Genomic DNA, 25,351 nt, shown 5'->3' on the forward strand with positions numbered 1-25,351 from the left:
AAGCATAATAACAATAAGTCACCATACTTCTCAAAATTATATTGTGTTTTAGTATGAGATGTTGTATATCACTTCATGTTATAATATATGTTTAAATATAAAAATTAATAATTCTACATCTACCAATGATATCACTATAGTGCACAAAAAGTCCATAGTCACATAAGTTATTTGTGTAATTTTACATATTTTCAGTTTTAGCACAGCTATCATAATGATTTTGAAAGTGACTTTATAAACATGGTATAATGTAGGTCTCCAACCACCAAATAACAACTAAGGATAACAATACAAATAAATAGAATAGTCTACTAGAGCATACATTTATTCTATTTGTGAAATACTGTTTTTTCACAAGAAAGCTTTCTTTAACAATAGCAACTTTTGTTGAAAAATTTGAAAGGCTATGCACCTTAATTATAGATTCCTCCTCCTACTTCAATATGAAAGAAACTAATGAAAGTATCTTGCAGATATCTAAAGTAGATTTATCCAGGTGTTGTATAGCTGAGATCTTCCTTTGTTGTATATTTGAGATTTTCCCTTCTTTCAATTTCATTCTGAATTTTTTCAGTGTCTTGGTTGAACTTCAAAGCAATCATCATCTAAAATGAGAAACACATGTATTTATAATCAAAGTAAAACATAGCTTGTTTGCTGTGTTGGATTTCTGGATAATGTAAGCTAATGCTTAATGCTCATGCTAGGCAGCAAAAAATGTATTAATCCATGTTAAGCTGTATATACAGCAGAAAGTGAGAAAAAAACAACCAAAATCCACACATTTTTTTTCTGAAGGATTAATTCCGGATTTTGATACAGTAAGCATATTTGTACAGCACTTCTAACCCCCAAACCCCATCCCTCCAAAAAAATTAAGAAATAAAAACTATTCTTAATTTCAATAATCAAATGAAACACAGTTTCTCAATGCATACCATCCAATTTGATATTTTGAGCTTTATACCTAATCCTTAAGTTACCTTTAGTTTCAATACCGTGTGTGGACCAATAGCCTGAAAAAAACAGACAAAATTATTTGCTAGAAAACTTTATTTAAATTTCTATGTTATTGAACACAAGCTACCTGCAAAGTAAAATACAGAGTAGTGTTTTGAGTGGTTACTAATTTTTAGTTGCCGAAGTAAGACATATTTTCTCTAGCTTGAAAAATGTCCCATACCAAAACATAGCTGCATGAAAACATTGATTTAATTGCCTTGTCTACAATAAATATAACTGAAATCATTGCCTTGGTATGCTTGATCTGCAGCAGCGAAAACACATTTAACTAGAATCAAGAAACTTTGGTCTGTATATTCATATCTATGTATACGTGATAATCCCTTTTGGGATTCCGTGTCCGGAGATATTTGTCTGATTTTGCAGCAATCAGAGCGACCAAATCTGAAAAAAAGTTACAGACACAGAATCCCAAAATGGATAAGTGTACATGATTATCTGATTGTCTTTGAAAAATCAATTGACTTTTGACCATATAATTATTTTTAATGGAACAGTTAAGTTTTCATTACAAGTCAGTTTCATAACCAAAATCCTGCCCTTTGCTCTGGTATTCTATTGCAACATCACCAAATGCAACTTGTAACCTGACTGTTTAAATGCAATCAAAACCCTATTGTCACTGGCATAATATCTTTAACTCCTGTACATGTCCATACCAAGAAATGTATTTATAATATATGCTCAGATAACTGAAAAGAGGAAGATATAGTCAATTAAATTTAAAAAGTTCCCTTAATATGTTGCATTGCTGAATTCAATGCAATGTTCACATTGCGAAATAAAGGCAATCTTTTCCCTCCAGTTCTCACAACCACTTTCATTACTTGTTTATGAGCAACACGACTGATTCCACTAGTAAAATATGAACTGCTTTCCCTTCCGAAAATACGAGTTCACCAATTCTGTTTGATATGATGCTTTTATGTTCTTTCAATATCTGTTTTGATTCTATCCATAACTTTATTATTTGTATGTACACTGTGTATACGGCACTTCAAACTTTTAAATTTGGCCATGATACTTACATGTAAAATGTGTTATAAAAAAGATAATTACATATCTGTTATTGCGGAGTGTGTTATAACCGGTATAGAAATCCGAATATGTTGTACGATTGCCAATCAGGCAACTGTCCAACAAACGACAAAAAGATAAGGCCCCGGATAACAATTTTGTAATAATATTACAGGGAAAACTGAAGTCACAATTCAAGTTGATAACATTAAACGATACGAAAGGCGATGACTATCGTCAACTACTGGACTGCGGGTTCCCGACTGCATATAACGAATGATGGCGGGTCTAAACATATTTGTTAGCCACCTGCCCTTCTTAACCTGGGACAGTGATTTAACGCCACAACATCATAACAAACTGTAAAAGTTATTTTCATTAACCGATTTGAACAGAATTAACATGACGGGTGCTACTAGTGGAACTGTTATTGTCGATTCCTCCAGAGAACATGGGTTCACCTCCAGTTTATGGTTGGGCTCGTGTTGCGTTTAATCTTAAGTTCTCTGTATAATGTGCTGTGTACTCTTGTATATATGTATCTCTTTTTATGCTGGCCATGGTGTTGTCGACTTATTAATTTAATCCCTCCTGTTTCTCTTTTCCTTTAAAAAGTTGCACTGTAAAGACGCCCACAAATAAGTACTAGAATAGCTTTGCCGTAGATCAAGAAAAAATCCAAGATCATCAAATTTTATGGTGATCGTAGAATTTGTTATGTTCCTTTAATTCACTGAGATATCTTATATAAAAATATGAACAATATGGAGTGAATGGACGTCCTCACAGATAATGCAAAAATCAAATTTTCAGATCTTGCTGTTTTTTTTTCAATCTGTATATAATTGATATAGAGGGCTTACTATGAATGAACATGTATTCTGCTTCTTATGAATACACAATTATTGACCACTGGGTTACTTACTGTGTTCAAACATCGGTCTACCAACAATGATGTTGACGATCAAAAAGAGTTCCAGAATTTTTACAATTCTTCATTATTGGAATCAGTGCAGTTCTCTACAACTTATGATTTTATCTGATAAGATCGAATGACCATTATAAGATTAGCTATTAAATGTTCTGGCATTTCAGATTCAAACGAGGCTTCATCCCTTATGCTGTTGAACTAGCATGTTATTTTCAAGAAGAACAATGAGCGTCCACTCCATCGTTCATAATACATCGACTTTTTATATTAAATGTTTTTTTCTGTTTACAAAATGTTTTGAAGTATTGCAAATTCTAAAATTAGTGCACACAACTACTGTTGTGAATCTTTGTCGACCATATAACAAGCGAGATTAATAAATGCAACATAAAACCACATTTTACTAACAGAACACTGCTGAATTATCATCCAGTTGTTGTATTAATGCTTTGAACATCCTGACTGATTTTAGCATTATGATATCACAATCACATATTTGACAGACATTTGATGTATGATATTACATGGACATCTTTGCATTTTCGTTTTCTACCAAAATATGGTGCTCCATCTAATCAGTTATTGTCATTCCAAATTTGCGTACGTCTGACCGTGATCACGTATTCTTAAAGAAATAATAAACATAGACGTTTGACATTTTATATGCTGTTGCATAAAAATCCTGTCCATCTATTTATTTTTAAAAATAAGCTTCTCCTTCACTCATGCTTCAATAATGCATTGTTCAATTTGTAAGTTTTCTTATTAAATGTGCTATTGGTATAGATAGACCTTCGATATTAAGTGCTCTGTAGCATAAGTATCCGTTCATTGAAGTTTCGACACTACGCGTCACATTTGTAACTTTTGTTGGTCTTAGTGCTATTCAACACCTTTTGTCTTCAAGTAACATGTTTATGTGAAAACATATTTACAAAAATACCGGTTTCCATGGTCCATAAAACCATAAAAACAAAATCAAACGTTAGTCAGCTATATCAACCAACGGAACGAATGGGAAACAACTGTCATGCTCCTGACTTGGTTCATGCATTTCCCGAAGAAAATGGTAACTTAAATCTCTTTTATAGCTAGCTTAAACTCCCACGTGTATGAGAGTAACTTGTAGTTCAGTTATGTTGACAAAATTGGGTGAGCAACCCAAACAGACATAATTGGTTAATGTGACAATAATTGGGATCCAGCAGCCAAAACTGTGTAAACATACTTCCCGTTTGAATGGTTTTACACTAGTCATTTTTGGGACCCTTTATAGCTTGCTGTTCGGTGTGAGCCAAGGCTCCGTGTTGAAGACCGTACTTTGACCTATAATGGTTTACTTTTACAAATTGTGACTTGGAACGGAGAGTTGTCTCATTGGCACTCATACCACATCTTCTTATATCTATCACATACATACAAAAAACATAACTGACTAAGGAATTCCAGCACACATACAAATAAATATGACAAAGACGCCAACAAATAAGCTATTGCAGTTGATAGTAAATCTGACAAAGACGCCAACAAAAACATTTATGTAGTTGATAGTATATACAGTTAAAAAAAATAATGCCGTACTAGTATACACTTTCCCGATAATGGGAATTATCTAGGGTAATACTAGGGTAAACAAAATGAAAAAAACGTTAAAACCTCATTCGTCCGAATCGCACCTCTGGACCTACTTGCACCATGAACGCCCAAAGCAAAAACCCCGATAGCTTGATGCGCAAATACCGAATCACGTGAAGAATCATACGACCAAAAGGAACATAATCACACAATAATAAATTACTGTTAAATAAATAAAAGATACACAACTTCAGTACATAGAATCTATAACTTACGACCATCTTGTATTATTTGTTAAGTAGACCCTGAATATGTATTAGTTAGGTCTCGGTACTTTCCGATGATTTTTTTTAGAAAAAGGACGAGACGTTCTTTGACAAAATAGTGGCTCATTAATTTTTTCCTCAGACACCGATGACGTTTTACAAAGGCTGAGTAGCAGCTGCAAGCTCTTAAAAATGTCGTATGAGTTGAGAATGTATACTCCATACGCGGGTGAAGTTGGAATATTGCTGCTAAGATGGGAAAATTTATGATTTCAAAATTGAAATAGTCTTGTTTGTCATGGATTCTGCTACTGAGATGGTCGCTGTAGTCAAATTTGAGATGTATGTCTAGAAATGAGACGGAGGAAGCTGTATCTGTGATTTCTTTAATCTCTAGTTCAGGAGACAAATTTAATTAACTATTAATGTAATATAGTAAAAAGAATTCCCCGGTTTGTACTTGCATGAGCAACACGGCGGGTGCAACATGTTTAGCACCTGAGATCACCCCGATTTTTGTTGGGGTTCGTGTTGCTCAGTCTTTAGTTTTCTATGTTGTCTTTTGTATACTGTTGATTGTCCTTTGGTCGTTTTTTTTTGGGTTTTTTTCATGGCTTTGTCAGTTTGTTTTTGGTATCTTATCTCTTCAAAAATCTTTCATACCAATCTTTTCCATGATGGACTATTATCTTGATTCAACATAACTTCATAACCTTTTTATATTCAATTTTTACAGCATGTTGTTATTTTTTTTGAAACCCTTCCATACACATGGTTAATATTGGACCAATCAGATTAGCCAGGTAGGCCAGATATACACATTATTACTAATTGACTCACCATATATGCCACATAGGCCAGATATACACATATTATTATAACAGAGATAACATAAACCCACCACTGATCTCCGGTTCCCTAAGAAAAAATATAAATCAATTTAAATCATTTTTCCCCTCAAAATTGCAAAGTAAACTGCTTTAAAGATCCTTGTCAAAGGAATATAAAACACGTAAATTTGAATCATGTCTCATATAATGTAGTTCAATATTTTTCAATTATAATCATGTAAACTAAATCATATAATTTATTGAGTCAAAATGTATCTACCACATAATTCATACAACCATTCAAAATGTCGGCTATTATACTTATGTTTTTTTCGTGAACGATATATTTTTTGTTGAACTCTTATTATCCAATTCTTTTGAGCACCTGCCTTTAGTGACCATTGAATCTGAATGACTGCATGGTATACCTGTCCATTTGCATCAGCCACAATGAGGACTAAATGATATTTTTTTAAAACATGTACGTATATATACCGGTATATAATTTTTGGAAAGTGCTTAATTATTTATATGAATTATGTCTATTTGGTTGAGTGTTCTTTAAGGACTTGCCCATGGTGACTCCTGAATCTGGACAGCTTTGTTCATTGACATTCGTCACGTGGAGGACTTAAACCATCAAATTTATTTCATAATAGATATGATGCGGCTTCTGGTGCATAGTAAACACACACTGAACATCAAGGTCGATTATTAACCATGTTATATTCCAAATTTGAGCTGTTTTTTTTTTATATCTATATTATGAATATTGCATATGCTAATCGTTGTTCTGATTTTGCCCATACTAGGTCCTCTATTGGATATAAATTTTATCTTATTGTTAAAGTTGACTATTTCATTTTACATTTGGGTCAACTTTTAACCTGTTTTTCAAGCACATGCATTCATCTTATTTGGAATGTTCATTGTAATATTTGGATTTTAATGTTCCTAGGCTCAATAGTAACATTGAATGTATTCATGGGATATTATCTTCCTGTAAGATACATGCAAACATACCACAGATATTATAACAAGATAAAAGTTAATCCCCATAACTAAAATAGCTAAGCTCCAAACAGTAATCTTCATGACTCTACAACAGAAAAAAAAAAGTTATATGAAATGAAACATGTGTACATTGCTATTTTATGGCTTAAAAATGAAGAAGGAAAAAAAACGTATTCTTTGTCATATAGCCGGTCGTTTTGATGTTCAAATAAACATTTTTCTACAGTTCTAACCACCATTCTTTCTACAGTAAAAGATGACCTTCAGAAATATGTGATGAAGTATATACAACCAGCGGTGTCAATCAGATGTGGATTCTTAAAAATTCCAAAGATCTACTACAAAACTTTCAATCATAATTTTTACAATCTTGCAGTAATATAAAAACGTTTGATTTTTCAACACTTCCCCATGCTCTATTAAAAAATTGAATACATCGTCTCGTTATACAGAACTGTTTCTACGAAAATGGGTATCGTAGATACAAATTTCTTGTTTAAGGCTTTTGAAAATCGATTTATTACTGTCGACTACATTTACCCTGTTGTCGATCCCGGTCTTCTTTAGGGGTTCTTGCGATTCCTACAGTTTATATGTGTTACCTTTATTTGTCTCTTCCTAATCGATTTATGATATTTGAACATCGGTAAACTACTGTTGCCTCTTAAAATTGTTACCAGTATCTCAAAGTTCAGTAATAACAAGTAAACTCTTTACACTTAATCCGTTGGAAGTGTATTGATTGACATTTTAATCTGAGAGAACATAGTTTATCTAGTAGGACTTTTTAACTTTGAGTACTCTTAAATTGGTACTTTTTATTTTTTGTCTTGTGTCTTTCTGATATTTGTGTTGTGCTTAGTACCGATCTGATGAGTATAGCCATTTTCAACTGATTTTTAGTTGGTTCTTATGTTGTACTATTACACCACTGTCTCAGTTTAGGGGTTTGAGCTCTAACAAACATATCAATACCCACGACCTTTATGTATATGCCTGACCCAAGCAAGGAACATGTAATCTAGTGGTTGTCATTGGTTGCTGTCTGCCATATTTGCTTTTTTTACATTGTTGTAATATACACAAGACAGTGGGTTCTTTCACATTTTTCTCACACCGGTGTTTTTTATAGTTTACGATACGGTTTAAGTTTTGCTCATTGTTGATTTCAGAAATGTGATCTGTAATTATTTCCAATTTTTTCCTTTTGGTCCGTAGATAGTTGTCTCATTGGTTATAACACTACATCTCCTTATTTTCATATTCATAGTGATTAAGAAAGTGTATTAGGTATGTAAAGTAAATGTTTAGGAAAAGATGTCCTCACTTTTTAAGTTATTTTATAGCTGGGGGTGTGAAGCACACACCAGTGACTAGTTATATTATTTTCTGGCTTGGTATACTTTTACCTTCCATTTTTAAACTCTCTCATAATGGTTTCACTGCTCGTAAAGTGTAAAACAGGTAACAAAGCAAACGGAAGTTGTACACTCTGGAGGACATTCAACCAGTTGTTCATTGCATCAAGGTCATTGGTTGCTATGAGAGCCACAATAATTGTTGGTACCATGGCAATAGATCTAGTCAATAAAACCCGCTTCCATTTTGACCATCTTATATTCATAAATCCCTGGAAAATAATTGTATACTTTTACAAACTGTCAAATACTTATATGGCTTGCCTTAAATTGATATTCATTTTGCATTTATATTGCTTAAGAATCATCAGCAAAGAGTATTCTCGTCTGACAAGAATGAGATCTTCCAGCAAAAAATTATATTCACTATGAAAATTCTTATATAAAAATGTATCATACTAACCTCCATTACAAACTGCCCTGCATAAGTTCCCTGAAATAATACCATGAAAAATTATTTTAAAAATATTCTTGAATAAATGAAAAGAATCATGGGGTATCAGGGAGAATGAGTATCACCTTCTATTTGTAAATTTTATAGAAGACTTCAGTTAAAAAACGAAATGGTGTTCTTAAAGAAAACTACAAGATTGTATTAGAATAGGGTAAGTGAACTTATTTTGTCAATATTCTGAAAAGTAGGTTAATGTGACATATTGTATATACACCTGGAAATATTTTTAGGACCGTGTGTTGATTTCTTGATGTCTTTTTTATGTCGTTAGGTTTAAACCCACCCCACATCATCTTGTATCGTATACAATATATTTTTTTGTGTGTATATGTATTATAATATTTGTATAAAGCTACTATACTGTCAGACCTGAGACTACTATAACACAGTGTTATAGTAGTCTGAGGTTAGACTCATTTTAGAACTAACCTTTATCTATATTTCATATATGTTCATAATCTTATGGTTAGACAAAAGATACTTATTTTTGTCATGTTAAAGCTACAAGTGGAAAAACATTTATAAATCAAATAATATTTTAATTATCAAACATTTAGTATCAAGTATGCATTATTAAGTATAGTCTAGAACCATGAGTCACTCTATATGTTATAAGCCCCTTGTCGACTTTATACTGTATATAATTTGTAAATATAAAACTCCGACAAACAAACATGTTGTTTATTTGCGATACCATGTGTTATTGATATGGTCTTGTGATATTATTTCAAATAATCTATAACCATTATTGAACATTGTTAGTGTTTGTGACTTCTATTATACTGTACCGTCATAGTAGAACTTTGACCAGCAGACAGGATACCTATACCCCAAATAATCTTTACACCAAGCCCGTATTGCTCGTATAACCAAGCGCCCTAAAATATTGCAGTTTAAAAAGTCTTTCAAAAATGACAAGAAAAGTTTCCTAAATGATGCTCTTACGTTCAGTAATTGTAATTTTCTGTTTTCAACAGAGAAATCAATGAAATGACCTAAATTCACAATTTCAATGTGAACTTTTGCACTGAAATGTCATTGATATCCAATAAAAATTATACACTTTAATTTACTGCTAGGATTTTGATCACATTTCTAACTAAAAGAAACAGATTTCAGTTCTTATGACCAAATGTCCTTCTAAGGTTTACTGTAGAAAATATGCATAAAACATGATTTACTTACAGCATTGTGTAAACTAGCTGTCTCTCTGAAAGTTGGACCCGAGAAAGCTGCAGCAAATACAGCTAGCACAAACAGGTTGATGATAAAAGATATAAACAATGCTATTGCTGAAAATATAATTATAGAAAAAAAACATAGAGGGGTAGAGATGAGAACTAATAACAGAGGCACTCAACTAATAGTTATATTAATTGGGTGCAAACTATATCAAAAGTATTCATCAAATATATATTATCTGTAATATTGTGTATTAACAAATGTAATTTCTAACATTTCTTGGCAATTGAAACAAAATATAATTTCTAACATTTCTTGGCAATTGAAACAAAATACAAACTGTGTGTAGCTGTTTTAATCTATTGAACTAAAAGACAAATTTTAAAGACAAGCTGGACGTGTTCAATCAGGTAAATGTGTACGTTTGCGTTGACAGATTCAATAAACAAATCTAAGTGCGTTTATTGTGCAAAATAAAGATATACAGAGGTCTGAGACTGGACGTAGGCTTGCTTAGAAAACGTCAGCTAGAAATTATTCGTCTGTGCAATAGGGATCTGGGTTGGCTATATACATTTACGTTAAAGATATATCGTGTATAAAGATAACACTTGGTTGTAGAAGAATAGTTTAGACAATTAATAAGACCTGATTCTATACTGTTGTATTTGATTGCCTCAGACACCTCATGTTTGTCAGTTCTATCAATATTTCTTGTCTACAAGAACAAAGTTTTACTATAATTTTTATAAAAGTTCCAGACTTATTTCAAATACAATATATAGTTCAAGACATTTATGTTAAAATTCGTTTTCAAAGATATAAAAATAGTTGTGTGTACTTAAACTTTATTTCTGGTTTTTATTCAGAAATTGAAAATAGCTTTACTATCAATGAATCGCAATTTTTGTATTTACTTTACAATAAATCTAAGAATTATTTATAAATAACATACTAAAACTAGAGCACTGTGGAGATATATATTGTGTGGCATGATGACTGCTCCCACAATTCCTACTAACTGTACAATGGAGTCTTTGTCACAATTCTCGCACCATGGAAACCACATTCCAATTAGAATGTCTCCTTGGCTTGGCATAATTTTCACATACTAAAATAATGAAATGTATTATTTCAGTATATACATATTCTTTATTTCGAAAGCAATACAGCTTATAGGCATCATTATATTACATTAAATATAATAGTAAACATCACATAGTACAATATAGTAATTCATTAATACAATTCATACAATTTAAAACAAATCTAGGAGCATGATACTAATTAATATAATTTAACAATCTTGAAGTATGATATACACATTCAACAATTACAATTTTTTTCGGCAATACATAAATACTTCCCAAAATTATTCAAGTCGTAATGATTTTCTCTGCGAAAGGCTGTACTACATTTTCTATTGTTTAGGGAAATTGTTTGCAAGATATAGACAGTGTAATAACTATACTATTGGAATTAGATACTGTCGAACATTGAAGTCTTTTGTCATTCACATCTTTAGAATTTTTTTTTTAAATGACAGGTACGTTTACGCATCGCATCAAGACTAACTTTTAGTGTAGCTGTCACGAAAAATCAATTACAAACTAAAAACAATTTTACAGGGTAAAGGTGTCTGTATTATGACCGTAGGTGTTGTTATCATTCTTCTCGTTGACCTTTACCTGTATTACTTACAATATAGAAAAAAGTTATAGCCATTGTTGTGATAAGAGCACCAAAGAATGCTTCTAACTTCCTCAGCCCTGCACTTTCCAGAAACAGAAATGTGAAGGTATCAACACCAGTTATCAACACACCTGCCCATATAGGTATTCTGAAATAATTATTTGTAATATGAATAAAAGGAGATTTGGGGTAAACGATAATGAGACACCAACCAAGCACACAAAATAACCAAAAGACATGTATAGGTCAGCATATGTTAGGACATATGACCATGCAGGTATCCTGAAATGCTTTTTTGTATTAGTATAATTGCACATATATACATATGTACATCGTGGAGTTAATGATAATTTGTTATAGAACACATTACTATATTGAATTCCCTGAATGAATATATTTTTGTCAACCATAACTATCGTATTGTGTGCTGATAATCAAAGTATCATATGCTGCTAACTAGAGTATCCTGTACTGCTAACTAGAGTATCCTGTACTGCTAACTAGAGTATCCTGTACTGCTAACTAGAGTATCATGTGTTGCTGCTAATATTCAACAGCACCTACATAGTTTACATTTCCTCTATTTAGGAGTAAGCTCGGTCTTGAAATTCATACATAAACAATGAGTCAGTTGCATAAATTTTAATTCAGATCCCTTCATATGAGTGAAAAATCATCCATTGATATTTGTATTTGTGTTTACTATTTAAGCAATCAATACTGCTAAAAAATGTCTTTATATGTAGAATAATACGATTATCATTAAATAGTCATTAAATGCTTATTTCTTACTTGTGATTGGATAATAGATTTAAAGCAATAGCTGATCCTATTACTTCTTGTATATCACTTCCAACGATGGCGATTTCAACCATTAACCACAGGGTGATACGAGGAAACCTTGGATATTCTAGATGACACACTTGTGCTAGATTCATACCTGTAAATTTCAATTTAAACAAAAATCTTAGTCATTGAATTAAAGTTGAGACTACTATGATCATACACCTAAAATGAACTTATTATCATTATAGAGTAAAAGAAAATTATAAGCGCTAGCTGTTGATGAATGGTTATTTCCTGTTTATTTTGGAATTGTTGTCTCAATTACATCAATTTCATATCCTAGGCCTAAAGTTACTAAACAAGAACATATTGAATATTATCCAGTGCATGTAAACCATTTTAGCTAAATAAATAGTTCATAAGCTGAGTCTATACCAGCTGACATTAAACAAAATATCGTATGTCCATTGAACATCGTATTTATCTCGCGAGACGTAACACGCGTTTTAGTTAGCGTTCCAATAACGGAAAGGAACGGTTATGGTGTATTAATAAATGACACAAAATCATTATACGCATATGACAAAAACTAAGGAGCAGCACTTGTATTGCTGCTTTTTTGGTAAAGCCTTCAACATGAAAAAAAAACTCTCATCCTCTCATTTCACTGCAAATTTATATACGGTCATAATACTAGCAATGGTTGGAGCGAATGTATTTTATTGCTATCGAGTACGCTTCTTCGGTTTATTGAAGAACACTGCGGTGTATTATCAACATTACGAAGAAGAGAAATATTCTCGTATATTATGGGTTTTCGTGCTATTAAGAATGCATTGTGATGTCACAATTTCCATTGAAAAAGCATGCATAGTACGAATTCATATATTTTACGAAATAATATGATCTGACCATATATTTGATTCAAATACCAAATTCACATTCACAATCTAGAGATAGTTGCAGGCGGCAAATACATAGGAGTGTACATTAGGCATGACCTGATATGACTTGAAGAATACTTGGGTTTTTTTACGCAACTTCAGAAACTTCCACGGGAAGTTAAGTCACCTTTGTAAAAACCAAACATTTAGATGTATTGCCAATGAGTGTCGGAGAGCCAGAAGTAGCACTTATAACGAGAAGAAGAAGAAAAAAATGTACGTACGTCTCTGCATGGTTGTTGAAAGAAGTTTGGTGATCTCTTACTGTTGATAAAATGAGATGTGGGTTACTTGTCAAAGAGAAAGACAACAATCCTATGATACGAGAAGGCAAACATCTTCTAGATAGAGGCCAACATGCACGGTCTTCAACAGCAGACAAATGGATTCTTTTTGTTGGGTTAATTTTGTATGGCTACAATCTCATGTGCAAGTATCTCACAATCGCTTTACCAGTGAATTACACGATCTTGCTCTGTAATAAGCTCACATGCCGAAAATAAATAAGATTTAATTTCAACTTGAAATCACTAAAAAAAGAAAAAGAGATCATGCTGTAAAACTATGTTGGTTCATACCTGTAACGCATCCTAATCTTGCAGCCAATAGTTGAAGTATCAGCCCGAGTACTGTGGACCACATTAACACCCATATTAACTGAAACAATAAATAATTCTATATTAAAATAACCAAAAACACATATTTTGACGTTGAAATGGTACGCAGAATTAATTACATCTGAGATTATTGATTCTCTAAAACGATAAATAGTTATACTATAAATTTTCACTTCGTACTATGAACATCAAAATTATTTATTTTGTAAAAATATTTCATTTCTCTATTGGAACTGTACACGTATACCTAACAACAAAATCATTTTCATTTACCTGTGTTTAAAATAATTGCAAATGGCTGATAGTTTTGTTCGAGCATATTGTTTTTCTTAAATTGTTTAACATTTCATACCGATATACCATGTTACTTTTATTATTCTTCCCTTAGTTTATTTATTTTGTATTTGCATTATATCATAGGTCAAATTTATTTGTTCATTGTATGTTCATTGGTGTTAATATGTCCTTTGATTGAGTTAAGCTATTTCAGTTGATATTTTATAGTGTGTCTTTCTATGTTGTGATGTTACACTATTGTTTCAGAAAAGGGGTGAAGGTTTGGTACCATTAAAACGTTTAAACCCGCTGCATTTGTTTGCACCTGTCCTAAGTCAGGAATCTGATGTTCAGTAGTTGTCGTTTGTTGATGTGGTTCATAAGTGTTTCTCGTTTCTCGTTTTTTATATAGATTAGGCCATTGGTTTTCCCGTTTGAATGGTTTTACACTAGTCATTTTTGGGGCCCTTTATAGCTTACTGTTCGGTGTGAGCCAAGGCTCCGTGTTGAAGACCGTACTTTGACCTATAATGCTTTACTTTTTTAAATTTTGACTTGGATGGAGAGTTGTCTCATTGGCACTCATACCACATCTTCTTATATCTATCAAGTAATATTTTTTTCAACCTGTACATGGAACTGGTATTTAATGATTATTTTTAACGCGTAGCATTGATATGATATGACAACACAGAATCCTTCAGAATTACATGTATGATATGACAACACAGAATCATTCTGTTTTATAATACGTTCGTTTGGCCATTCACAAAAGTTCTGTATTCTGGTATCATAGAGTGGTGTGCTTTTTTTATCTAAAGCTTTCGTTTGTTCTTCTATAGCCATTGGCTGATATTGAAAGTTTAGGGTTGAATATTGAAAAACTAGATAAACTTAAAGACAGGTTGAAAAAACTCGTCAAACTGTGTTTAAAAAGGAAAAATAAATGCCAACATAGACACATCAGTATGCTTGATATGTTTTTATTGACAACATATTTGTAGCGTTTTGCGGATGTGTTTTTAAACAGACTATTGGTATTCTCATAGGAACTAAATCTGCTTCTTTTCTTGCCGATTTGTTCCTTAATTCATATGAGGCAAACTTCATACAGGAGTTTCTTAGCAAGAATGAAAACATGCCTTTTCTTTAACTTCAGGTTCCGTCATATAGATAATGTCCTATCACTAAATAATTCAGAATTTGGTGACTATGTTGAACGCATCTATCTCATCGATCATAAAAAAAGAACACCACTGATACAGGCAAGTCTGCCTCTTATCTCAATTTACATCTAAAAATTGATAATGATTGTTGGTTGAGAACAAAACTGTTCGACAAAAGAGTTGATTTCAGTTTCCAATTGTGAACTTCCCATTGCCATATAGCAACAGCCCCAGCAGCGCCTGTATTTGGAGAATAGATATCTTCCAGTTGATACGATATTCCAGAGCTTGTGTTTCTTGACATGATTTCTTTGAAAGTGTGATGCTGCTTCCAAGGAAACGATTGGACGCATGGTTCCTAGTAGTAAGGTTGAAGTCATACCTTCGAAAGTTTCACGGACGCCATCCTGCTTTGGTTGACTTTTATGGATATTTGTGTCACAGATGACCACACATATATTCCAATTGTCGTGTTGTGACCATTCATTAGTAATGGCATTACTTGTACAACTACAGGCAGTGATCAGACTTGAGGGACAACTACATTGTGACCATTCATTAGTGATGGCATCACTTGTACAACTACAGGCAGTGATTAGACTTGAGGGACAACTACATTGTGACCATTCATTAGTAATGGCATCACTTGTACAGCTACAGGCAGTGATCACACTTGAGGGACAACTACATTGTGACATTCATTAGTGATACTTGTACAACTACAGGCAGTGATCATACTTGAGGACAACTACATTGCGACATTCATTAGTAATGGCATACCTTGTACAACTACAGGCAGTGATCACACTTGAGGGACAACTACATTGTGACATTCATTAGTGATGGTATCACTTGTACAACTAAAGGAAGTGATCAAACTTGAGGGACAACTACATTGTGAAATTCATTAAAGATAGAATACCTTGTACAACTACAGGCAGTGATCATACTTGAGGGACAACTACATTGTAACATTCATTAGTGATGGTATCACTTTTATAACTACAGGTAGTGATCATACTTGAGGGACAATTGCATTATGATATTCATTAGTGATGATATCACTTGTACAACTACAGGCAGTGATCACACTTTAGGGACAACTTCATTGTGACATTCAGTAGTGATGGTACTAGTATTACATGAACAACTACGGGCAATGATCAAACTTTAGGGGCAACTACATTGTGACATTCATTAGAGATGGTATCACTTGTACTACTACAGGCAATGATCACACTTGAGGGGCAACTATATTGTGACCATTCATTGGTAATGGCATTACTTGTACAACTACAGGCAGTGATCACACTTAAGGGACAACTACATTGTGACATTCATTAGTAATGGTATTACTTGTACAACTACAGGCAGTGATCATACTTATGGGACAACTACATTGTGACATTCATTAGTGATGATATCACTTGTACAACTATAGACAGTAATCATACTTGAGGGACAACTACTAGTACATTGTGACATTCATTGGGGATGGTATTACTTGAACAACTACGGGCAGTGATCATACTTAGGGGGCAACTACATTGTGGCATTCATTAGAGATGGTATCACTTGTACTACTACAGGCAGTGATCACATTTAAGGGACAACTACATTGTGACATTCATTAGTGATTGTATCACTTGTACAACTACAGGCAGTGATCATACTTGAGGTACAACTATATTGTGCCATTCATTAGTGATTTTATCACCTTCACCACCTCTCCAGACTGACAATATTAATTTTACAAGTCAGGATATCGCGATGATCACATTTATAGAAAGACATTCTAAAGTGACTTCTGTATGACCATTCGCAATATGTATTGTATGGTTTCTAGAAAAAGTACTGTTAGATCTACTACTTTTAATTGATAAGTACAATGAGCAGTTTGAAATGATAACATCATGTGTGTGACTACCCTTTACTCTGACACTTTTTCGACATTAAGTTTGACCAACAATTGTTATCTATATTTATACACTTCCAATTATTTATTCCTTTCCTAACAGTTTGCTAGACCAATGCAATAGTATGCTTGGTACATTTTTTGTTTCTCTCTTGTGCCCAAGCTAAGCGAGTAATTTGTATTGCGCTTTAAGTATAAGCTCTTTCTTTTGTTTAGTTATGAAAAAATGGATAAACTGTGGACCGCATTATATCTTATTTTTTTCAGATATTCATAAATCTTGTCAAATGTTCACACATAACGGAATAGACACCATGAAAAGTATTGACCGAATATACAAATGAATTTTTTTTATATTGACACTGGTGTAAATAGACATTACCAAACGAAGGTCTACAAAAAGATGATTTACCTTTTAAATCATAATATTTTTTCTATATCTACCAGAAATTCTGCGACAAAAATTGGTTTCAAAAGTCCCAAGTTACTTCAATATCTCATATCATGATAGACTCTTCTTAATAGAATTATATATACTAAGTAGTTGCTAATTTTCACGTCATTTGTTCTCTGGTTAAAAGTTGTCATTGGCAATCATACAACACCTTTCTGATAAATATTGATATGTAAAGTAGTTGACTTATATAAAACTGTTTACTCGTTTGATGTGTTTAGGTCTTTAATTTTGCCATTTGATAAGGTACTTTTCGTTTTGAATTTTCCTTGTGGTTCGGTATATTTGTTTATATTTTAGCTTTTGCTAACTCGCTTATGTTTTAACATCAGGACTACAATGGTTTGTACATGTAACTTGAGGGTACCCAAATTGCACCTATTTTGACAGTTTTTTCACCTACGTTTTTTTATGAACCAGACAAAAGTTTCCATTCTGTGTTTATTTTGCAGATGTATCATTATTTACTATATGGCTCCACCAATTCAATTTTGAATCCATAATGAATCATAGAAAAATGGGTTTGAACGAACCTTCAAACGATCCATGATTCTGTAATGAGGAGTACCCAAATTGCATCCATGCTTAAATTCACATCCTTAAAAGTCGAATAACAGATCTTTTGTTTTATTTCTTCAAATATTTAGAACAATTTGATATTAGTCCATGCTTACTGTTCATTTTTTATGAAATGAATGCTTGTAACATATTTTGTTTGCTAATTTTTAAAAGATGACTTTTTGTGGACGTCGCATGGCGACGTTTCCGTACATTTTACTTTTTCCAGTGAACACTTCATCTGTTGATATATACTGTGAACGTTTTGTGTATATTCAAATATATTTATCTATGTTGAAAGACGTGCATAGTGTCAAATCTCAAAAATACAAACTGTTTAGTCTTTAGGAAAACTTGTAAGATTTCAGCTGCTATTTTTGCTAAATAGGTGTAATTTGGGTACTCGATGTAATTTGGGTACCGTGACGTTATAAGTATTATGAAAGAACACAACGTTTTACCTTGTATTTGGCAATAGCACCAGCCTGTAAATCAGATTCTATGTTACCTGGATCAAGGTAAGCTATACTCATTAAAAACCCCGGTCCTGTAAAGGCCCACAGTTTCCTAAAACTGAAAGATTTCTGAAAAAAAATTTTAAAAGTGAAATGAATACATTATAACTACATTGTAAGAACAGCTAATCAATACAAACATAATACAACAACCATAATGGGTTTTAAAAACTCATCAATTAAACAACGTTTAATTCCAAAGACATCAAATTTATAAATCTATATAGAATGGCTATCTATCCTTTATCTATATTGTACCCCTAATGGAATGTTGCACTGTTAATGATTGAGAGATGAGACTTTTAAATGAAATGTAGAATTGAAAGGAACATATGAGATTCTCTAAATGCTGGTCTTTAATTACTTACATCCCTTGATGAAGGTATTTTGACCTGTCCTGGAGTGATTTCAAATCCTCTTGAAGCTTCATAATTATTTGTAGGGGCTTGTACATCCAAGGAGCTTGAATAATTATTAACATTTATTCCATTCACTATTGGAGTTTTCTCTTCTTCTGCCATGCTAATTTTTAAGTTCCCGAGCTAACGCAATATCTGAAAAAAGATGGATTTCTGTTTTCAACTGGTAATATTTTCCGACCGCAATTTCTATTCATATAGTTTTTTACCCGTCCGTTCGTCCGTCAAACATTTTGGTTTCCTGATGCTAAATTAAATACTTTATATAGGATTGCAACCCTTCTTGGATATATAGGTCCTAGTTACTGAAACCGATGTTTGTAATAAATAACCTGAAAGTCTGAAACCATAACAGAAAAGATTCATACCTAAAAGTAAACTAAAAAGTGTATAAGGTCTTCCCATTTACAAGGGAAAGAGACAGTATGATTTTCTGCTCTTTGATCGGGTTTTTCATAATTGACACATTCCCCATTTCCATTCTCAATTTTATTGATATATTCAAATGAGACGATAACAATACTCGAACTTTTAAACAAATGTGAGCACATAAAAGTTTATCATATTTTCAAGAGTTGATTTACACGCCGCTGAAAGGTGTATAATCAATATATACCTCACTACATAGGAAAAACGAACATCATCATCACGTAACACTCAATCTAAGGCATCAAATTGATCGTCATCATCAGCATTTTATGCGATTTTTTATTGATTTTTTTATTCATGCATATCTAAATTCTTGTCCAATCAAATTGCTTGTTTTTCCCTTTAAAAAGTTTCATAGTACATACTTTTCTGTGTACTAAGTTACTACATGTATTCCCAATAATAAAAAAGTATAACAAAAATACCGAACTCCAAGGTAAATTCAAAAAGAGGAAGTCCATAAAAACTGACAAAATCAAACGTTTTCAAACAACGGAACGAGTGAAAAACAATTGTCATATTCCTGACTTTGTACAGGCATTTTCCTTAGAAAAATGGTGGGTTAACCCTGGTTTTATTGCTAGCTTAACCTCCCACTTGTATGACAGTTGTTTATAGTTGCGTTATATTGACAAAATTGGGTGAACAACCAAAACAGACATAATCGGTTAATGTAACAATAATTGTAATCCAGCAACCAAAACTGCGTATACATCACAGACAAACAACACCTGCACCAGGAACGCCAAAAGTCAACAACCCGATAGTGGGATGCATAAATACCGAGTCACGTCAAAAGTCATTCGACCAACAGATATATAAATCCACGAAAACAAATAAAGGGAAAACTGTAAAGTAAATAAAAAGGTAGACACTGAATATATATCTATGAGGTCTTGGTACTTTCCGATGAACGTTTTGAGAAAAAACGACGAGACACTCTTTGACTAAACATTGGCTCATAATTTTTTTGCACTAACACCGATGACGTTTTACAAAGTCTGAGTAGCAGCTGCAAGCTCTTGAATACCGTATGGGGTTGAGAAATGTAAATATAACCGGAAGAAAAGTGACATTGGGAACTTTTACCATAATTCGAAAAGTGCTTTATATGAACTCTCGTTTTAGATGCAATATTTATATGAACTCTCGTTTTAGATTGGATATTTCTATGAACTCTCGTTTTAGTTTTAAATTGAACATTTCTTGTTTTAAAATGTTTCTTTATTCTTAAATATAATGTTTCTTTATTTCAAATACCCAAAGAGATTATAGATTTACTATTTTACAACTTAATCCGATGGCTGTCAAAAGTGCTAAAGATAATACATGTATCTAACACTCGAACTACAAAAGAAGCAATTATCGCTATTTTACCAAGTTTAGCCGGAGGACAATAATCCGATTATTATTACATAAGATTGGACAATAATTTATATTTTATGAAAACCTTTTATAATGTTTTAATACCCTTATCTTTGACTTAATTTATGTTTTGTAAACGGTTGCTTGGGCAGTCTTCCCCTAGCTCTCAAGCTGTCCACATGTGAATAAATTTGTATATATTGTATATGGTCTTGCGTTTAAAGCAGCCACAGTGTCGATTATAGACCTACAGACTTTAATGTAACCCGTGCCGAAATTCACGGAGTTATACCGAAATTCACGGGGTTATAATTGGTGGAGGACCCGGGCACTTCGGGGAAGTAGTGGAGAATATAACCGGAAGAAAAGTGACATTGGGAACTTTTACCATAATTCGAAAAGTGCTTTATATGAACTCTCGTTTTAGATGCAATATTTATATGAACTCTCGTTTTAGATTGGATATTTCTATGAACTCTCGTTTTAGTTTTAAATTGAACATTTCTTGTTTTAAAATGTTTCTTTATTCTTAAATATAATGTTTCTTTATTTTAAGAATAAAGAAACATTTTAAATCAAGAAATGTTCAATTTAAAACTAAAACGAGAGTTCATAGAAATATCCAATCTAAAACGAGAGTTCATATAAATATTGCATCTAAAACGAGAGTTCATATAAAGCACTTTTCGAATTATGGTAAAAGTTCCCAATGTCACTTTTCTTCCGGTTATATATACTCCATACGGTGGTGAAGTTTATATTTTGCTACTAAGGTGAGGAAAATTTATAATTTTAAAATTGAAATCGTCTCGTTTTTCATTGACTCTAGTATTGAGATGACCGCTGTTGTCAAATTCGAAGTAAATGTATAGAAATGAGGCGGGGGAAGCTGTATCTGTGTTTTTTAATCTCTAGTCAGGAAGATATATTACCGGGATCCAGTCAGAAAAGTTTGGATTGTTAATGAAAAAAACATCATCAATATACCTGTATGTGAAATTAAATGATCTAACTTCTTTGATCTTTTTGTTTTAAAATAAGAAAAGGTAGGCCAGAGTTGGTTCCCAAATGAAATGCCGACAATCTGCTTGAAAATTATTCTACCTCCAAATTCAACAAATATGTTGTCAATGAGAAACTCCAGCATATTGATCACTTGTTCTTCGGTGTAGCATGTTTTATCTTCGTGTTTGTTTTTATAAAAACAAAAAATGCAGAATTATATCATTTTTATGGAGGAAAGCATTATGAATTATTTCTTTAACACGGTTTTTTAGTTTTTTTATGTGGTATGGTGGTGTCAGGGATAAAGAAAAAATCCAGAGAATGACCGAGAAGTTCGTTGTGAGTTCCACATATGGTTAATGCCACTACGCGAGTAAACAGTGTGACAGTATTTCTGTAATCCTCTTTTCACTGCGGACAAACTCTTTTTTAATCTCGGATAGTTCCTTGGTAGAACATGCAGATGAGACTGCAATATACTGTTGTTTGTAGAGCTTTGTGAAGTTTAGGTATCCAATACACTTTGTCAGAAAGGTTAAAAGCAATTAGGCCGTTGATACAACGTGGAATCCACAAGTTGAGAAACCGTGTAAATGTTCGACCTAAGACCGTATTCAGGGACAAAGAGGCTGTGAAATGTCTGAAGTCTCTTCACGACAAATATGTTGTTGTTCGCTTCAAACAATATGTCTGTAAATCCTATTACTACAAATGTCTTATCAAAGAAATAGGAATAAATCAACACTCGGGTTCAGCCTTTTCTCGTTTTATCCATTCTCTGATGTAATCCTCAACGGAATCTATTATTACTTTAAAGTTATGGTTCCAATTGATGTGTTGTGGCTCTCTAAATTTGGGACCATGAGATATCACCTTCCGGAGATGTTCATGTTGAATTATATTTATATCACAAGTAATTATATGGCCTTATGACTTGTAAATATATGGAGAGTGGGAACAGTCACATGTCAGAGGGTTTTTCTATTCTTTTAAATCAAGATCTTGCAATGTTTATTTACAGTTAAGTATTTAGGTGCAATGGTTTTTGTTTAACTATATATAGGAGACAATAGGAATAGACTGTATTTGGAAACAAAATATCCAACGGACCCCCCCCCCCCCCCAAAAAAAAAAATACGTATAGCCTACATCTATCATTCATAATATTGTGACCTGACTAAATAACTAAATTACAAAAACAATTTTCATTGACCTATTTACTGATAAAATTGTATTGTTCTTAGTTCAAGGTATTAAGAACATTGATTGATCTTGCTTTTTAAATATATTTTGTAAATCAGTGATTTTAACATTTATGATATCTGAAAATCATGTAAAATCTTATTACTTTAATTAAATTTAGAACATAGAATTTCATTCCAAAATAGTCAGTTGGACTTATTGATCGTTACATGCCTTGATTACAATACAATGAAGTCAGCCTTGCATAGTTTCTTAGGACATGGGAAAAGTATGTACTATGAAACTAAGAGGGTAAAGTCTAACAATTTGATTGAACGAGGAGTTGTAAACGTATGCTTAACTACAAATGCTGAGTTCATCTCTAAGTGTACATCGTTACAATGACATTTTACTTCACCAACATACCAACCTGGTGTCTCTTTATTGTGTGTGTCGTTTGGTTGATGTCTTATTGACGTACTTAGTAAACCAAAAAAGAATATGGTTGCTAATGAGACAACTACCCAACGGAGATCAAAAGACGTATAGCCTATACATCGATCATTTATACTATTGTGACATGAACAAATTACTTAATTATAAAAACATCCTTCATTGACCTATTTCCTGATAAAAGTTAAAACGTAAGTGAAATAGCCTTCATAAGATTTCGTGAAACACGAAATAAGCTTAATGTCCTAAATTTTCAGGAATAAATCATCCTTGCCTTTATATCAGCTTAATCATGCATAGTATTTAAGTATGATAATAATTAGAGGTTTATATATCATTATCATAGTAAACTTACAAGTGATAGTAAAAAGTAAACAAATGTTATTTTGAGAATATTTTTGGAAGTTTAACACAGAAAAAGCACGAAAATAATTTACATTTAAAGAAAACAAAAATAACGAATTTTAGAAAAAAAAATGTTTTGTCCCCAAGTACCTTTCATTCATCTTGTTTATGAGTTTGTATGCTGTCCAATTTTCTATATTCCACAGCGGTAAAGCACGGCTATTTGAAAAAATCTCAATCATAATTAATTGCATTTTTTTTTTTCATTTGTAACAAATCGCTAGATAAAACTAAGACTGTGATTATTTTGTTTTTTTTTATTAGGTCTGACTGATGCAGGTCTTCGATTTCTTAAATCGGTTGGCTAAATGAGTGCGGCTCAGTACTGGTGTTCCAAAATCCTCTGCGCGCCATATTCGTGCAAATTACATTTGCCTTTCGTGAATATGGAGCAATACTTTTTTTTTATTGTCGTTTGGAATTCCGAATAGCTAAAAGTATTCACATGCAAAGTAAGCCAAGTGTATGGTTGTTCAATATCAAAGTTGTTTTTTTTTCATAAAAAATTCAAATGTAGAAACTCTCAGTCAGTCAAATAACTTACCTCAGAGTTATGCTTACACCAGTTCACAGAAGGTCAGAATCCAACCTATTGATATTTTCTGGAGGTATAATACAAAACAGCAAAATCCGACTTTGTGTGAAGCTTCAGTATATACAATTTTTATATAAAAATTTTCAGCAAAAGCTATATAAAACCATTGTAATTAAAACTTTAAATCAAATATCAACAACTGAATATAGCTGTTATCTAGTACACTGGTTATATCGCTGGTCATTTATATGCATAATCATCAGATCAAAGTCCCATTTTTTGTAATAAAGATAAGTGAACTCAGTTACTTTGTCACTACCGACAATTTTAAGTTAAATTTTCTGAAACGGACCAAAAATGGGGAAGTAGTACAAATGAAATTGTGGCAAAGACAAAAACCTAGTTTGAATTTTCCATACCTTATATATTCGTTAAAATCAGGAGGTTTCAAATGCACAGCAAAAGATCTTTGATGTCATTTTTTTTTCGTTTGTGAAATTTAAAAATTACCAATTTGATCGAAGTATTTATGGCATTAATTTTCCTAATATTTTTAGTATATTAGCTTTTATCTTCGATGATTTATTAAGGCAAAGAATGCAAAAGATAAAATACATACTTCATCTTTGTATTTACAGTGACAGTATCCCATAACATGATGCATAAACCATCAATAATCAATTTATATCAAAACTCTTTGTATCATAATGTTATTAGTGTAAGGCTGTTAATCGTAAAATTTTATCTAATCTGTTGTCATTATTGTTAAATATTGTGATACACCACATATGCACAGAAGGAAGTTAATAGTACTAATAATAGTAATAATAATTCAAAACTAGATGTGTCGGAAATTTTCAAAGTCCAAAGCCCGTAATTTCGGCCAAAATCAGCGGTCGGAACCAAACGTAAACTCGATTTGTAA

At 32.4% G+C, this 25,351-nt stretch overlaps 1 protein-coding gene across 2 annotated transcripts; it reads right to left on the reverse strand.

The window, feature by feature from the left end:
* Positions 1-304: 304 nt before the first annotated feature.
* Positions 305-24,558, reverse strand: LOC127728697 (natural resistance-associated macrophage protein 2-like). Of its 2 annotated transcripts, XM_052236328.1 has the most exons (16): positions 24,436-24,558; positions 19,002-19,187; positions 18,580-18,702; positions 13,711-13,789; positions 12,195-12,342; positions 11,412-11,550; positions 10,666-10,821; positions 10,359-10,428; positions 9,714-9,820; positions 9,317-9,406; positions 8,478-8,507; positions 8,066-8,286; positions 6,666-6,741; positions 5,653-5,730; positions 984-1,016; positions 305-605 (listed from the first exon to the last, which is right to left on the reverse strand). In XM_052236328.1, exons 2-16 carry the CDS (start codon positions 19,152-19,154, stop codon positions 489-491), a joined length of 1,620 nt encoding a protein of 539 aa, XP_052092288.1. In that variant the 5' UTR covers positions 19,155-19,187; positions 24,436-24,558; the 3' UTR covers positions 305-488. The 2 variants fall into 2 exon arrangements, with proteins under 2 accessions (XP_052092288.1, XP_052092289.1); XM_052236329.1 differs by lacking the exons at positions 305-605; positions 984-1,016 and adding an exon at positions 1,025-2,660.
* Between the last annotated feature and the right edge of the window lie 793 nt (positions 24,559-25,351).

The sequence above is a fragment of the Mytilus californianus genome, unplaced genomic scaffold (assembly GCF_021869535.1).
Source record: "Mytilus californianus isolate M0D057914Y unplaced genomic scaffold, xbMytCali1.0.p SCAF_2, whole genome shotgun sequence".
In the NCBI taxonomy this organism is placed as follows: Eukaryota; Metazoa; Mollusca; class Bivalvia; order Mytilida; family Mytilidae; genus Mytilus; species Mytilus californianus.